Source organism: Hetaerina americana, unplaced genomic scaffold (genome assembly GCF_022747635.1).
Source record: "Hetaerina americana unplaced genomic scaffold, ioHetAmer1.1.p SCAF_4, whole genome shotgun sequence".
NCBI lineage: Eukaryota > Metazoa > Arthropoda > Insecta > Odonata > Calopterygidae > Hetaerina > Hetaerina americana.
This window is the reverse complement of record NW_027286985.1, coordinates 4,207,003-4,223,148: the sequence shown is the minus strand read 5'-3', so window position 1 is coordinate 4,223,148 and position 16,146 is coordinate 4,207,003. Positions and strand designations below refer to the sequence as shown.

Here is a 16,146-nt window from a genome sequence, read left to right as displayed (position 1 = left end):
TGAGACAATACAGATCAAATGAACGGGCACGGAATGGTTTAATACGTTATTGACTTTAAGGGACCGTTTCGAAATGAGGCGTGATGCAAACATGGGTGCGGAATGTCGCCATGGCTGTTTTATGGGTTTATGGATGAATAAGTTTTATATTTATGGACGCACGGATAAGAGAGGTGCGACGATAATATATAAGTGTACTCGCCCTTGTCACTAACTGTACCGTATTAATGGATGAATGCGTTACAGGTTGACGGTGAACTCTGGATTTCTTCAGGATTTGAGGTAACAGATTTAAGGGATGAAGTTGAGGGTTGATGCGTCTAATGCTGCAAAAGACATAGTAACCTTCAATTGGATAATGGGGAGAATGATTGTGAAGTGCATATAAAAGACGAGATTATTGAACATTTGGATTATTTAATTTCTATCATGACCTAATGTGCCCTAATGAAAGACAGCTGGATGGAGGAGGAAATTTAAAGTCGAGTAAATGCCGAAATAAATATCGTTGGTATTATGTGAAGCACATCAAATATTGTGATGCTTGCTCCTCCCTCCTCATTGCCTGTGACTGAAACTTGTGTGAGGATGATCATGAATGTCGGTTGCAGGAGGACATACGCAGATGAGAGCGAAGAAGTGGCTTGAGAGGAAGAGATTGAGCGAGAAAGTCTTGGATGAGAGTAGTCTAGACGAATCTCGAAATAAGGCAAAATGGTATTCTCAGGAAACTGCGGGTATGTGTGAGTGACGGAATGAGTGAGACAGAGGCGAGCGAAGTGTGCCAGAACAAGGTGGTACGTGAGAATCTACGGGTAGATAGGAAGGAAGTGTTCTGCGATAAGAGTTTGCCTACCACTAAAGGGAATTTGAAGTTTATATTGTTTGTGTAAAAATTATTGGGAAATTTTTCGAAAAAAGTATATATATATATATATATATATATATATATATATATATATATATATATATATATATATACTTTTATATATATATATTTCAGATATATATATATATATATATATATATATTTCAGATATTGCCGCGTAGTCTAAAATTCTTCCAAGTACATCCCTTGAGCGTTCACGCACTTTTGCCTGTGGCTTTTTCACGAGCCTAAGGCTTTCTCTTAGGCGGATTCCGGAAGTTCCCTTAAGGTTTCGTGTGCAAGCTTCTTTGAGGGAACTTAGGGTCCCATGGTGATGTCCTTTAAGGGAGGATTTCACTTTTGAGATTAGTAAACAGTCCGCATGTGCCAAGTCGGGACTCTAAGGAGGTTGGGGAATCGTCGCGAATTGTTGAAGAAGGTCTTCGCAAGCAGACCCTCGACTCTGCTCTTTTGGTCGTCTTCCAATGGTGTGGACTGTCATCTTGTCAATGTTAATACAATCTGCCAATTCCGCACTTCATGCATACGTCAGGAAAATATTTTTGCTAATACTATTACAGAAACCATTTATGTATACGGGTATAAATGTAATTTTTGTGTAACATTCGAATAACCGTTTTGATTTCAACATAATATCGATTAGGAAATCAATTGTTTGTTGTTTATCGTTACCTAATCGCATTTTTCCTCATTGTACTGAGCTATTGTGTGGTTACTGGTTGAATGTTATTGCATTTATACTGAAAGTGTATATCGATTCTTGGTAAACATTTTGCCAATCAATAGCCTTAGACAGGAATAGATGTGGTTCATAAACAAATGACACAATCAAATAATTACCCTTATCATCAGAGGCAATATCTATATTGTGCACTGAAAAGTCGAGAAATTACTTCGTGTCAATATGAGGAGGTTCAGTAGTTATGTTTACTTTTCTAGATCTTCATTGGTTGTCAAGGATTGTCATGGTCTTTCTGGTGTTGTACAAATTCTTTTGACATTTCTGAAATCCTCCGTGTCATACGTGTTCCTCGCATTTGTTCCCCTAACAGCATTGGCTTTAAATCTTTAACAGTATCTCCTCATTTAGAAATTTTAAAAAAATCTACAGGGTTCGTCCGGAAAATAAGTGTACTTTAATAAGTCCCTTTTTTGACAAAAGGGGAGTCGTCCACTACGAATTTGTACCTGAACGACAAACTGTAAATGCTGCATTTTACGTCCAAGTGCTCGACAGGCTTCGAAAACGAGTCGCCCGCGTCCGGCCAGCGATCAAAAACATCTGGCGGCTGCATCACGACAATGCGCCGTCTCACACCGCGCTTGTCGTGTCGGACTTCTTGGCCAAGCACGGCGTGGCAACGCTGCCCCACCCGCCGTACAGCCCGGACTTGGCACCACCGGACTTCTTTCTGTTCCCGAAGATAAAGAGGAGTTTGAAAGGAACGCGATACGGGACTTTGGACGCCGTCAAAGATGCCGTGACGACGTGTCTTCGAGAGGTTCCCGATGATGCCTTCGCGGGAGCGTTCCAGGAATGGGAACGCCGCTGGAACAAGTGTATCGACTCACAAGGGTCCTATTTTGAGGAATATTAGCTTAAGATATGTGAAAGTGTAATAAATTTTTTTTCCTGAGCTCAGTACACTTATTTTCCGGACGAACCCTGTATAGTTAATTTTAGTCATGGAAGCTAGTTGTCTTTTTTCTCCGCATAGGATTTTTACTCGCCCCGCTCGTGTCCTGCGCGTTCCATTCAGCTTCATCTTTGCTTTTTGCGATCCATTAATTCCTTCACGTCGACCCGCACCCAGGATTCGCACCTTGCCATTATATCGCACATGTATAAAAACTCGGAATATCGAGCGTGCTTGGGTCCACCGTGACAGGCCCTCCCCCTGGCGCCGTGAGAGGGAACCAAGGGTTTTTTGAGCCCGAGTTGCGGCATCGCCCGCTGCACCCCTCCCGCTCCTCTTCCGCCGCTTCTCATTTTCCCCACCATCCCAAAATTCACGCCGCACGCACTCACGTTCGCAGTGTGCGGGAATCCTTTTTTATTTTCTCCCCCCGCACCTCCCTCCTTTGTCCTTCCGTCTTCCGACATTTATCCGGACACCCGTTTTTTTCTCCCTTCCATCCCGAAGCAAACATATCCCCTTCAGCCGCCTCCTTCCTCCCAGCCTCAGAATTCCTCCACACCCACAAAAACCCCTTGTACTCTTCACCCCCGAGACCGTACATGCCCCGCGTACCCCCTCTGCTCCCTCAGATGTTTTATGAATTCAATTACGTGCCCGTTATGCCGATTTTTTATCATTCCTCATCTCTCTTCCCTCCCTCGTACTATCTCGTCCCGACGCGTGTTGCAGACATTAGCCTTCGCTCGCCCCGCGCGCCGTTTTCATATCGCGGGCTTGTTCTTTCTCGCGCTCCAGTGATTCACTTTTCCTCTCCGCTTCGTGCTCAGAGCATCCACCAAATCTTCATTCATTCGACGCTCTTTTGTGTGCATCCTTTTTCGGCGGCGGTTCTCATATTTCCGAGAAACCTTGCCCGAAAAAATCTCTTCTAAATACATCTGTTCGTTGATGAATTAAAGAAAAGGTTTCGTGAATATTTGAGAACTTTTATGGTTTTTTTTTAGGGTTACCGAAAAGTAAAAGTGGGATTCAAACAATACGCGCAAATTAAGAGTCAACACTTTTAATTATGCATGTGTAGTGATCGTGACGTAATGAACTAAAATCAATCAATTAAATAAATTTAACTGAGCCAAATTGATTCTGCTAACGGTCGGATATCCATTCAATGTGTTATTTAAGCATCAAAGTTGGCACAGCAACGAGTAATAGCGGCTATTCTGAATGGAGGGAACGTGACATCATTACATATTGATGATTAATACTTGATTAATTTAGCTGTTTTCATACACACACACTTGTGTGTGTATATATATATATATATATATATATATATATATATATATATATATATATATATATATATATATATATATATACACAGACAATAACACAGAAACACACAAAAAAAGAGACTCACTATTTTTCGAATTTTCGGTGGTCGTTGCCACCTTTATCAAGGAAGAGAGGGACAGAACTCTGTCTGTTCTGTCCCTCTCTTCCTTGATAAAGGTGGCAACGACCACCGAAAATACGAAAAATAGTGAGTCTCCTTTTTTGTGTGTTTCTGTGTTTTTGTCTGTGTCCACTAGTGCCAAGTGTTATACAAGTGTACATTATTATTCACGTCCGTGAGACTTTCAAAAAGTGTTATATATTAGTGTATATATATATATATATATATATATATATATACAGGTATATACACTAATTCAAATATATATGAGTAAATGTATGTGATCTCATTCACCTGGAAATAGATATAAGGAAAAGGGATAGGGACGCATATAAAGGGCGTACACAGAAGAGGTGGGGAAGGCGGAATCTAACAGATCCTTTATATCTGCTCCTATCCCTTTTCCTTATATCTGTGTCAATTTGAATGAATATATGTATATATATATATATATATATATATATATATATATATATATATATATATATATATCTATACACACACACATATATATATATATATATATACATATATATATATATATATATTTATATATATATGTCCATACATTTAATAGTTGAAACAAGTATCTATTGTGAAATAATCCTTCATATATCTTTTGTGAAAATGTGATGACGTATACAGGTAAGGTGTATATGTCCGAACCGCACCTTACAGGTAATACATACCTGTAAGGTGCGGTTTTAGGCTTTACTTCGTATAAATGTGTGATATCCATATTTAAAATTTTTGTACTTTTCCTCAGACTTTATGATGTATCTGAAGATTCCGAAAGTCAGTGAAACGCGTTATATCTTAAAATAAAGTCTGTGGAAAATTACAAAATCTTTTAAGTATGGATGTGATGGAATGTAGGAAATATTTTTCTCCAAAATTATTTGTTATGATAGCTGTGTAGTTAAGAAAGATTATTGCTCATTAAAATTTCCTTTCACTAAAAGGTATAAAATATTTAACACAATTCAATGGTGATGTTAGGAAACCCATTGGGGCTTGGCTCCACATCAATTTAAAAGAGTACTTTTATTCCCTGGATTGTCTGGGAAAATTTTCTTCTTTAACTTGGCATTGTAGAATTACAATGTGTGGTGATATAAGAGCCAAAGTTTTATTTGTGCCCGAACATGAGGAAAAGAGAACCGGAAGTTTTGTGTTTCGTGGTATTCATTTTAATTGGCGCTTCCATTTCTTTCCATTTGTGCCAACGTTTCCATATAAAACTCTTTTTTCCGGAAGATTGAATATTTGATTAAATTTCACTGGAGCTGTCCGCTTTTTTATACCACCTGGAATATTCCGACAATTCCCCTTCGGTCTCGGAATTCAATCAAGTGAGGCGCTTTGCCGAAGCGGACGTTTTCGCGTTGGAATTGATTTCTTCCGTGAATCGAGATTTCTATTAACGCGGAATGGTGAGGGCCGCTATTGAACACGCGAAAATTTGTATTGTATTCTCTACTCCTGTTTCCTCTTGCATCTTGAATGCTGAGGAGATGCAGCGGAATTGCTGCCTGCCTAGAGTGCTTTGGCTGCAACGTTTTTAGTTGGGAGGCTGGGTTAGCTGTTTCCTAAATGAGTCATCGTCGATAGCTTGAGTCTTAGATACGTAGATCAAATGTTCGACTTTAAAGAGGCACGTAGTCTAAAATATGCTTTGGTAGTAATATTTAATGCAAAATTTGCAATTGTGTGTATAAAGTAGAGAAAACACCTCTTTTAGAAACCTAGCCTCAAAAGGAGATTGTTTTTTTTAATTATTTATTTAACGGGAATAACCATTTTACACAAAGAAAGGCAAAACACATGCATTGGTTCCACAATTATAAAAACATTTTCAAACGAGTAAAACTTACATGAAGTTACATGCTAGTTATTGAGAATTAAAATATCAATTAGAATAAAAGAAGAGTTTTCATTTGCAATACATGGTAGACATTTTCAGATGGTAAATAGGTACGCAATCGGAGCTGGTTAGGTTAATTTAATGTAGACAAAGTATCAATATGAAGTAACATTTGAATTGAAAAATGGAAACAGAAGATTAGAAATATAGTATTTGCTACAGCCCAGATGATGATACAAAATGATAAATGTTAGAAGCAGCTATTTACTAGACCTTGTGGCATCAATTAAGAAAAGTTTCTCAATGGGCATTAAAATGACCGGCAGATGACATTAAAATACTAAGTCATATCCTGCCCAAACCAAGGGACGACGTTACTAAAATTTTTGATGTGATATCAAGGTATCCTAATCCTAATTTTTTTCATTCATAATCCCTGCGTAATGAATCATATTCCTGGAGTTGAAATACGAAAATATTGTCACTGTTCAATAAATTTGAGAGTCAGTGAGGAATAATCCAGCTTTCAAGATCCCTCCCACCCAAGCTAAGCATAAGTCACCATGGCAATTGCAATTTAAATTAGATGGAATAGTTACACGCACGATTCTCGGAAAACCACTCATATCGGAAAAAAATCCTCATCCCCTGGCAGTGTAAAATTTTTCACAAAAGTAGGAATTTAACCAAAGTAATGTGATCGCCAGGAGAATTGGAGAAAACTTGTGAATGATTGCTGGAAGCAAATAAACTAGAAAAACCTTTTTTCAAGATTTAGAATAGCTGTGAACTATATTTGATATAATTTTACCACTTTTTGGAGCATAACTAGGCAAAAAGAAAAATATGAAGTTTACAAAGATTCAATTATTTTTGGTGTAAACTTCGAAACTTCCGTCTCCACACGCTCATAAAATTTGTTCATCGGCTTTTCTCAAGTTCTAAGTTTTCCATTGAAAACGAAGGGAGGCTGAAAATGCACCTGGCAGATGATAACGTTGTAAAGGATTTTTACTGGTTCGTTTATTCCCTCTCCATCACTTTTTTACTCCGCCAACATTTCCTTTCGTTATTCGCGCGAGACTCAAAACTTTATCTCCTTTTCCCATTCGATCTTCCGTGATGAAAGAGATGGAAGGAAAACCTTTCTTTATTTCTCGACCGCTAACCTCACTCCTCATGCCCGCCTTGTGATGATAATGACTCGGAGCGTTGGAATAAAAGAAACTCGATCGCTGAAAAAAATGAGGCTTCGAAAAAAGGTATTCGGATTACAGGCAATATCCTATCTCAAACCCCATTAAAATCATTCCTCCCATAAAAGGTTCTCATTATTCTCTGAGAATTGTTTTACCGCGAGCGACAAACTTCGTACGGATAACAGGTGTTAGCTTTGATGGTGTTTACGTAGAAGGAAGTTGTGATCATCCATACCTTTAATGCTTTATCCTTAGGTTAATTGGATCTTGTGAAGAATTTGTTATGCCTAGGGCCCTCCTGCTAAAATGTAATTTTTGTTGGGTTTTCATTATATTCGTGCAGTTATATTAATTCGTTCACATATGTAATTATTTATATGCAGTGAAAAAATCTTAATACCGGAATGAAATTTCTCTTACTATTATCATTTCATCAATTTTATATGAATTTATGTTGAACTTAAGGAATAAGTTTCAGTTAGCTACTCTCAATTTCTTTAACAATCATTCCAAACCTTTATTTAAAAGTACATGTCATTAACTGTTTCATCAGAGCCTTTCGCAACCTTTCGCAAAGGTTTTGCGTATCTTATTTCAAATTGAATGGACAACGTGGAGACGGGCGCCTTTCATGATTTCGGGACTTTATTTCGAATTTGTGGGAAATTGCGTAGGCGGTGGGTACGTTGGCACCCTGAACGTTTAGTTCTCAAAGAATCATTCAATTTTATTTTCTATGATATAGTCTTATATATGTAATATCTTTTGATTGCCTCGCGCGATTGACTTTTTATGTTAGTTGCTTCCACGTTCCACCCATGCCCAAGAGCTGTCATTCGTTGAATGCGAACCAGGACGCGTCATGCGAATCCGCGTTAGTTTCATTTAGAAATACAATCTCTTGATATTACACGAGAACAAACACTCTTCCTCGGAATCTTCTTAGTTTTGGACCTAGCGGAGCAAACTAAGAAAGAGGAAACAGCCGCGCTGGTGAGGGCGGTGAAAGGAGAAAACGAGAGACCTTCTGACGCACACGGCGGGTTTAAAAAAAGAGACGCCCAAGGGTTTCGCAAAGGAGGGCTGTTTGCTGGTGCGTGGCCGCTCCCTTCGACCCACTCGTCCCCTCCCTCTGTGGAGGGTGACAAACCGGCTCCGTTGCGCGATGGGGGGAGAGCAGAAGGGAGCGGCGGGAGGGAGGCGCCGGGGCGTCTGACGAGGCTTGGTTCGCCGTCAGGGGAGAGACCTTGAAACGAGTGGCTTTCAGTTACTCAAACGAAGCAAAAAAAAAAAGATGAAACTCGTGCTGCGGTGAGCATTCGACGCGTTTCTGTAACGCCAAGCCAGTGGAGGTCGTCCTTTTGAAAAGTGTGATCGACGTTGGCTCAAACCAACGGCCGTGAAGGCCGGCGATCTCCGCGTTCGCCAAAGCCGCCTGCATTTTGTGTTTTCTTAAAAAAAAAAACGATATCCCAGTAATTGGCGCCTCGACGTGGCGAAAAAATAGCGAGCACATGAAAAGGGGGTTTATTTGCGCTCGTAATATGCGCATCGCGTGAATCCTCCTGCATCTTTCCCTTTCTTACCACCGTGGGACTTGGCGAAAAGCTTGACTTTTTTTTTGCTATATTACAGATACGCAGTAATGAAAAAATACTTAAGAGTAACTCTGATGATAAAACCAAATTCATGAAGTTAATTTGCGCGGAGCTTAAAACGGTTTCGTGCAGTTTTGCGGAAATAACTTGTCCAGCGTGTGCGTCAGAAGGTTTGTGTTCAAAGGCGTAAACGACCGTGGGAAAAGGTTGGACGGCGTTTAGTCGCTCTATTTCGCTAGTCGCTCAGGTTGGCTCAAGTTTCTGAGCTTTGTTTCTCTTTCATCAACTATTAAGAGATATGTGTAGGTTCACCTCCGCCGAATTTAGTAGATACCCAACTTCGCGAGGGCTTGGCCAAATTTAGGAAGGACAAAGGTTAAGATTTTGAGCTTCTGAATGAAGTAGGAGTATTGAAATATATCCATTCACGTTGGAAGTTTTGAGTTTTTCATTAATTCATTGTTGTGTTCATTTAGAGGAAATATTCTTCAAGAAAATCTACATTCGATAAAAAATCATGCAAATGAGTTGTCTTCTCTTTAATTGTCGTCTTGCTGCATCCCCCGTTGATCTGGTTCTTTTTTTAAGTTCTTCATTTTTCTCAAACTTCATAAAAAAGGAATTACAACTAGGACTATATAGGGAATTTGCCTTAGAGTTTGCGAAAATTACAGAAATGCAGACTATACCTGGTGACCGGAATCGTGAAACACTGCAGGATGTCCATGAAAGGTCACCGGCAGACAAAGCCAAAAGTATTCTCACCGAATTTCCCAACGTTAACAGCTATGTTGCATTGGTACCCATGTATAGACATATATGTATTATTATTATTAAGTAATCTACTGGTTAACACACACACACACACACACATATATATATATATATATATATATATATATATATATATATATATATATATATATATATATATATATATATATATATATATATATATATATATATATATATATATGTATATACAGGTATACACATATGTATATACCTGTATACACACATATATACACACACACACATATTTACGGGCGAAATAGAAATTCATGTTTAGATTTTCTTCTAAGTAATTTTTTACAACTTTTGATTACGTTGGTATTTTCTCGATGTTAGAACGTTAAATCTTTAATGTTGGAGAAACCATTAGTTTCATTTAATTATTTCTGTTTTGGAATCACGCACAAATCTGCTTATGATATTAAACCGAAGAACGCAGCGAAGAATATTTCTCCTTCATTCCCCGTTCCCTCTTCTCCCTTCATTCGTATTTATAGCCTTCCTCTGCCCTCTCAAACTCATAATATTTCCTTCGCTCCCTCGCGCAATAAAAAAAACAAATTCATTCATCCTCCGTATTTTTATGATAGAATAAATGTGAGCAAATTGAATCAAATCGCTCTTAATTTCCTCCAATTAATGATAAATTTCCTCTCCGTCCATTCCAGTTGTTGGCGAACGCAGTGGTGCTGATATGCGTGAACGCGGTCGGGGTTTTCGTCCACAACCTCATGGAGCACGCCCAGAGGAAAGCATTCCTGGACACGCGGAACTGCATAGCGGCACGACTCGAGATGGAAGACGAGAACGAGAAACTGGTGGGTCTCCGATCTCGTTTCTTTCAAGTCGCTTGGAATCCTCAAGCAGAATATTTGCAGGAAATCAGTTGAACGCTGGTGCTCACTCAGGAATTTTGGACGCATCGCACAGTTTAATACTTTCATTCGGACTCCCCAAATTCTAGTTTAAAGTCGTCCCTCAATCGAAACTGTGTATTTTTAAGTTCTACTTCTACACTATCCAATCTCACCCAGCGCGAAGTAATACGCACACTCTTAATCTTTATAGTACAATCAACTGTTTTTGAAAATTCATCGTACCCATTATAAAATTAGTAACATCCCTCTGGTTGCCTTTATACTATTGTATCTGCAGAAATCACTGTTACGTTCGACCTAGAAATCCTTCCTACACAACACTTCCTACACAACAACCTACTTTCTTCCTCAAACAATACCTATCACGTCTGCCTTTGATTTCATTTGGAAGGGGCCATTTGGTCTCAATTTCTCTCTGATAAAAACCTTTTATCTTTCTATTTGCTGTCCATTTCACTTGATCAGTTCCCATCCTCACACTTTTGACACGCTTCCATTCTACGATTATACGCTTACCTCAATGACTAAAATCTTTTATTTAGGTGATCTGTTTTACCTGCTTCATTGCATGCCCCCATCGTCAACGTTTATTTTTATGTTTCCTCAGAACCCTCGTTCATTTTCGTTTTCTCATCTTTGACTCTTATCCAACACATTTCTACATTGCTAATGGCAGTTATCGCAACTCCTTCGCTGACCAAAGTTTTATCATCCGTAAAAATGATTGTATTAATTAGTCTCGTAATCTACTTATTTTTAGATCACCAGCTTACCTTAATATTTCCTCTGCCTATACGTCAAAGATTCTGGTTCTAATGTGCAGTCCTGTCTCACTCCCCTTTCTATTACTGGACATTATCATTCTCCATCTTTATCTCTCCTGTTGAATGCATTTATCGGTTTCGGGTTCATCTCCTTAACCTCCAGTCTGCTCATCAACTGCAATACCTACCTTATTTTATTCCCAAATTGCTCCGTCAAACGCCTTCTTTAATTCCACAATATAAAAATATGCATCCCGATCAAATTATATTTTCCTTTCTATCTAATTTCATCTCTTTACTGTTATGTCTCTGCACGCGCCTCTTCCCATTTTCAAACTCATCATCTCCTAAGTAGTCATTTTCCCTCCTCTCCATTGTTAGTTGATTATTTCAAGTAATGCCATTTTCAGGTGTGTAATTGAAATAATAGTTCAATAGTCTTCACATAATGCTGACTCACTCTTTTTTGGATTGGGAATAAAATCTTATCTCGCTAATTCTTCAGATCATTCTCTTCCGTTTTGAATGCTTATATTAATCCAATGATAAGTCCTCTTTCCTTCTAGTACCTAAAGCCTTTGTGTATACCCTAGGGATCTTAACTATCACTCAGCCTTGCTCCTTCTTTATACATTTAATGGCCTTGCTATCCTATGGTCTAGAATTCTTAGGCCCTAGCTATCCTAATCTAAATCCTCCATGTAGTCCCTTTTTAAAAAGAGACGTTTCAGGCGTGATATGGTGGAATATCATGATTAATTAAAAATAGCAATTTTCCACAAAAATAAAATTTAATGCGACCGGTTCCAATGTTACTACATCATCAGCACCTGATGATGATGTAGTAACATTGAAACCGGTCGCATTAAATTTTATTTATGTGGAAAATTGCTATTTTTAATTAATCCCTTTTTATTTCTAAGCTTACTGACCTTTTATCGTTGCCTTGTAGTTTTCCTGTACATTTTATTTGTCTAGCCAGAATCTAGTCTTTCCGATGTAATTTTTCTTGTCGTTCCCGATTATAGTAATGTGAATTTTCCGTGGATTTTCCTGTCCTGTTTCCTGCCAGTTCTAAGACAGTGTACTTCCGTTTATAGCTCGCACATTATCCTGTCTCTAAGCTCTTCATTCATCGTATTCTTGCCCTGCTCTCTTCGGCAATTTTCTTGTTCCCCTATGTGTTTCTCGCCTCAGTTTATCATTTAGTTCTTTGTAATTTCCTTTTTCTCATTCTGGTTGGCTTCTTTAATTCATCTGCTCAGACATCTGTTCTGCAATTCAGAGCTTCCGTAACCTTTTCATATCCGTCGTTCAATAGGATCGTTTGCAGATAGCCTGATTTCGTTTTTGAGGAAATTCCTGGCATTTGTTTGTCGTACCATCTCCTTGGTCTCACTCGGAATGTCATCGACTGCCGTCTGGCACACCTTCCTTTTTTCTCCGATCAAGGTCCTGCATTTTATTGATTTCTCTTCATTCCTTTTATTTAGCCTTTTGAATGGTTAGACTCTAATCTCCATGCATACCAAAATTAGAATCCGACTCCGAACACGTTTCCATGATTCTCTGCGAATCAATGACACTGTTCCTAAATCGATATCGAACTGTAATTTCATCTAGCCGGTGCCTTCTTGTTTCTCTAGGCAAATTATTCTATGCGTGCAATTGCCTGCCATTTTGAACTGGGCTGGAACTGAAGCGGGAGTTGTTTAATATTAAATATTTCGTCCTGAGAGGTCGATCGTTTTCTCTCCGCTGTAATTCCTCATTCCCAAGCCAAATCACACTCCGCCTCACTCCCATCTCCTTGGTCTACCGTTGTGTTTTAGTCTCAATTCACCATCAAGTGTTTTCTTTCTTTCAGGAAAGCCCTTAATAATTTCCTTTTGTTGATCGTGCGTACCGTCAACTTCCTCTTCCGCGTGTGCTCTTGTCGTGTACACAATAACCTGAATAAGAACCAAGTACGGTGTACTTCACTCAACTCTATGACAGTATCAACCACCTGATCTCTATTCATTACTCTTTATTTTTGTTTAATACCACTGACACTTCGCCCTGGCTCTCTTCCCCTCCACTGTTTATGACTCTCTATCGCTTTAGTAATCCCTCTTTTGTCTTTTCAGCTCACCCAGCGCAATCCTTACCTGTTGCTTCTGTTCTTATCCGGCTTGAGGTTTTTATTATTATTATTATTAAAAATACACATGTGCTGATAGACATTGTCAGGTGGCACACAAGTCCCAAATAATTGCAAAAGATAATACATAAAACCAGACTTCCAAACACAGATCTCTTTAACAAAACAAGTGAATCCCCATCCCATTTACAGCCATCAATCAGCAAGAAGAAAAAAAAAAGATAAATTAAAAATAAAATTAAGCTATTACATATAATATAATACACCACACATCAAATTATTGCATATATGCCTTACATCTATTCTTAAAAGTATACACTCTGTTAGGAAAGGGCTCGAATATTTTTGCAGGTAAGGTGTTCCACTCAACAATTGTTCTATTTAGAAAAGAAATTTTTTTTTATTTGTTCTCTGTGCCCGGCATTTTATCTTAAATTTGTGATCATTTTTAACTTCCTCCTGATCTCTAAATGGTCCTTGCATTCCATTCTTACTGGTTATGTCCCCCCATTTGTCTCTCATCTTCTCCTGATGCCAACTCGGCTGTTCAAGGATGTTATGTGATGACTCCCGATGCCGGTTACGCCATCCGTCCGAGTGAGCGGAAACCCAGGTCTAAACTAAGGTCCCAGAATTCATTATCATATTGGTGACCATTATGACTTCTTGGCAGATATAATAGGGACAGGTTCCATTACTTTCCTAGATAGTGTTTTTATTGTTTCAAGTGGATAACCTTTAATATTCTTCCAATCCTTCTCATAAACGACCCTCAATACACCACAACCGCCCCTGAACTTCGATAAACATGCGCATTGCAAAGATGACTCCACAAGTGGAAATTAATATTTTTCTGTTGGGTAATATATCCGAAAAATTGGCACCTGCAAATATCTGGATAGAGATCATTGACATGTGGAACATTGTTTAGGAAGCAATTCATTTGAAGTTCTCGGGAGTGTATCCTTTCGTTGTAAATGACTGATAGATGGTATTATCTCAGTTTTCCACCCTTATTCTAGTTGAAACTACTAACATTCAAGGGGTATAATAACATAAGTTTGCAACCCTTTTTTAATCTCCCCGGAGACCCCGTGCTCGAAAACCTTGTGCGTCACTCCCTCACGGTATTTTCTCATAACTCACGGCACTCCCTTTGGAATACCTCCCCCTTACCCGCCGTTTCCCATCCAAGAATGTTCAATACTTCTCCGAGCACATGCCAAGTGTGACCTACTTACCTGGCGTCCGTTGTAGGCGCCTCACCCCTCCCTACCTTGGCTGCATTTGCCCCGACAAGGGCGCACGCGGGGATTAACTAAGTTCGTTTTACTTACATTTTGCTGAATTTAACAAATTCTCCACATTAACGAAGTTGAGGTGCATGCCAAATTCTAGAAAAAAATATTTTTCCCGTACTTTACATAATGTACAATATAATCTAATATTTTAAAATTTCATCGTCTGATAAAGTGCAGATCTTTTATTTAATTTTTATGAAATGATTAATTGTGATAGCGAATTTTTCAATAACTATCATTCAAGCACTTCTGATAAATTCGTATGCTCTTTATTCTTGACTTTATCAGCCAAGCGTTATTATTTTTTAATTATTTTCTGGTGATATTGGGTGCGTTAGCGATAAGGTTAGAACCACACACTGTACGAACTATCTAAAATCAGTCAGTCTCGGAAACCCTGGAAGCTTCTAATAACTCGAGGCAGCGCCCCCACTAGCCCGTAACTCTGCTATTCTGAGGTCACCCGAAGGTCTCTCTTTTAGAGATCCGCCCATCCCTTTGTGCGCTCTTAAACCCTAAAGTTCTGCCAAGGCTAACATTTTTACTATGGTTTTCTTCAACAATCGAAAAACCTAACTTTCATTGCAGTTGGATTTGCGTTGATTTTCACTTAGATTGTATTTTAAAATCCAGATGGGGTCATTAAAACTTGGCGCCTTTCGTAAAGAGCAGGCTAATGCCGACGCCGGGTTTCTCTCCACCCTTCATCCTTTCCTGTCCATCCCCTATGGCGCAAATGACCTTAGCTGTCGGTCGCCTCCCCTCAAAACTACTACTACTACTCATTAAAACAATCCTTTCGACGGCTTAACTTATTAACTGACATTAACTCAAAAAGGAATTTTATTCTCGGTATGGTGGTTCTATTGCGTACTTTGCCAAGCTCGTCTCTTCTATGCCCTATTACATTCGTAGTCATGCCTTTTTAATTCTTGCCATTAATATACCTGGGATTAGTTCCACTGCAGTTATTTGGAAGAAATTATTATTAAGGCTGTAATTCCTTTTTTGAAAGTTGTTTGATTCTCAAAAAAGTTATTTTGAGTACTGAGGGAAGAAGTGATAAGCTTTTATTTCCCAAAATTAAATCCAAACGACTATGATTAATATTTATATCCAAAACTTAAGCGAACAAAAATAACCATCGATGTTAAAACAGAAAAAATTAAATTCACTCTACATTTCGCTGTACAATTTATAATTGTTAACGGTTTATTTTACTTGGCAAACAAAGTAGAAGTATTTAATGCATCCAAATGTTCCAATTCTCACCGATTAAATATCTTCTTTCTTTAATTTGCGTGGAACTTTAATGAGTGAGCTGCATCTACTATTATATTAACAAATTTTTCAAACGTTCTGTCCCGCAGATCTTTGAAGATACAGGTACTTGTTATTCGCGGTATTTTATATTCCTTTCGATATTTTCTCCATTGATTCTGTTTGCGTTATCCTGTGATCTCGTTTGTGATTTACGACGGATTTGGATGAATAAATCTTTATTTTAAACAATATACAGCAAGAAAGACAATGCGAGATTGCTGTAAAATGGGAGGATTAATGCTTAATCCGACTTTCGATGAAGACAATTTAATGTAAGTCTATTCGTCTCTAGTCTATTT

At 38.5% G+C, this 16,146-nt stretch overlaps 1 protein-coding gene across 1 annotated transcript in view; it reads left to right on the top strand.

The window, feature by feature from the left end:
- The window catches only part of LOC139692047 (Ca(2+)/calmodulin-responsive adenylate cyclase-like), a 409,861-nt gene that overhangs the window by 170,368 nt on the left and 223,347 nt on the right, over nt 1–16,146 (top strand). The window contains exon 3 of the mRNA XM_071590063.1: nt 10,107–10,256. Within this exon, the coding sequence (XP_071446164.1) occupies nt 10,107–10,256 (150 nt within the window). The remainder of the gene's footprint in view (nt 1–10,106; nt 10,257–16,146) is intronic.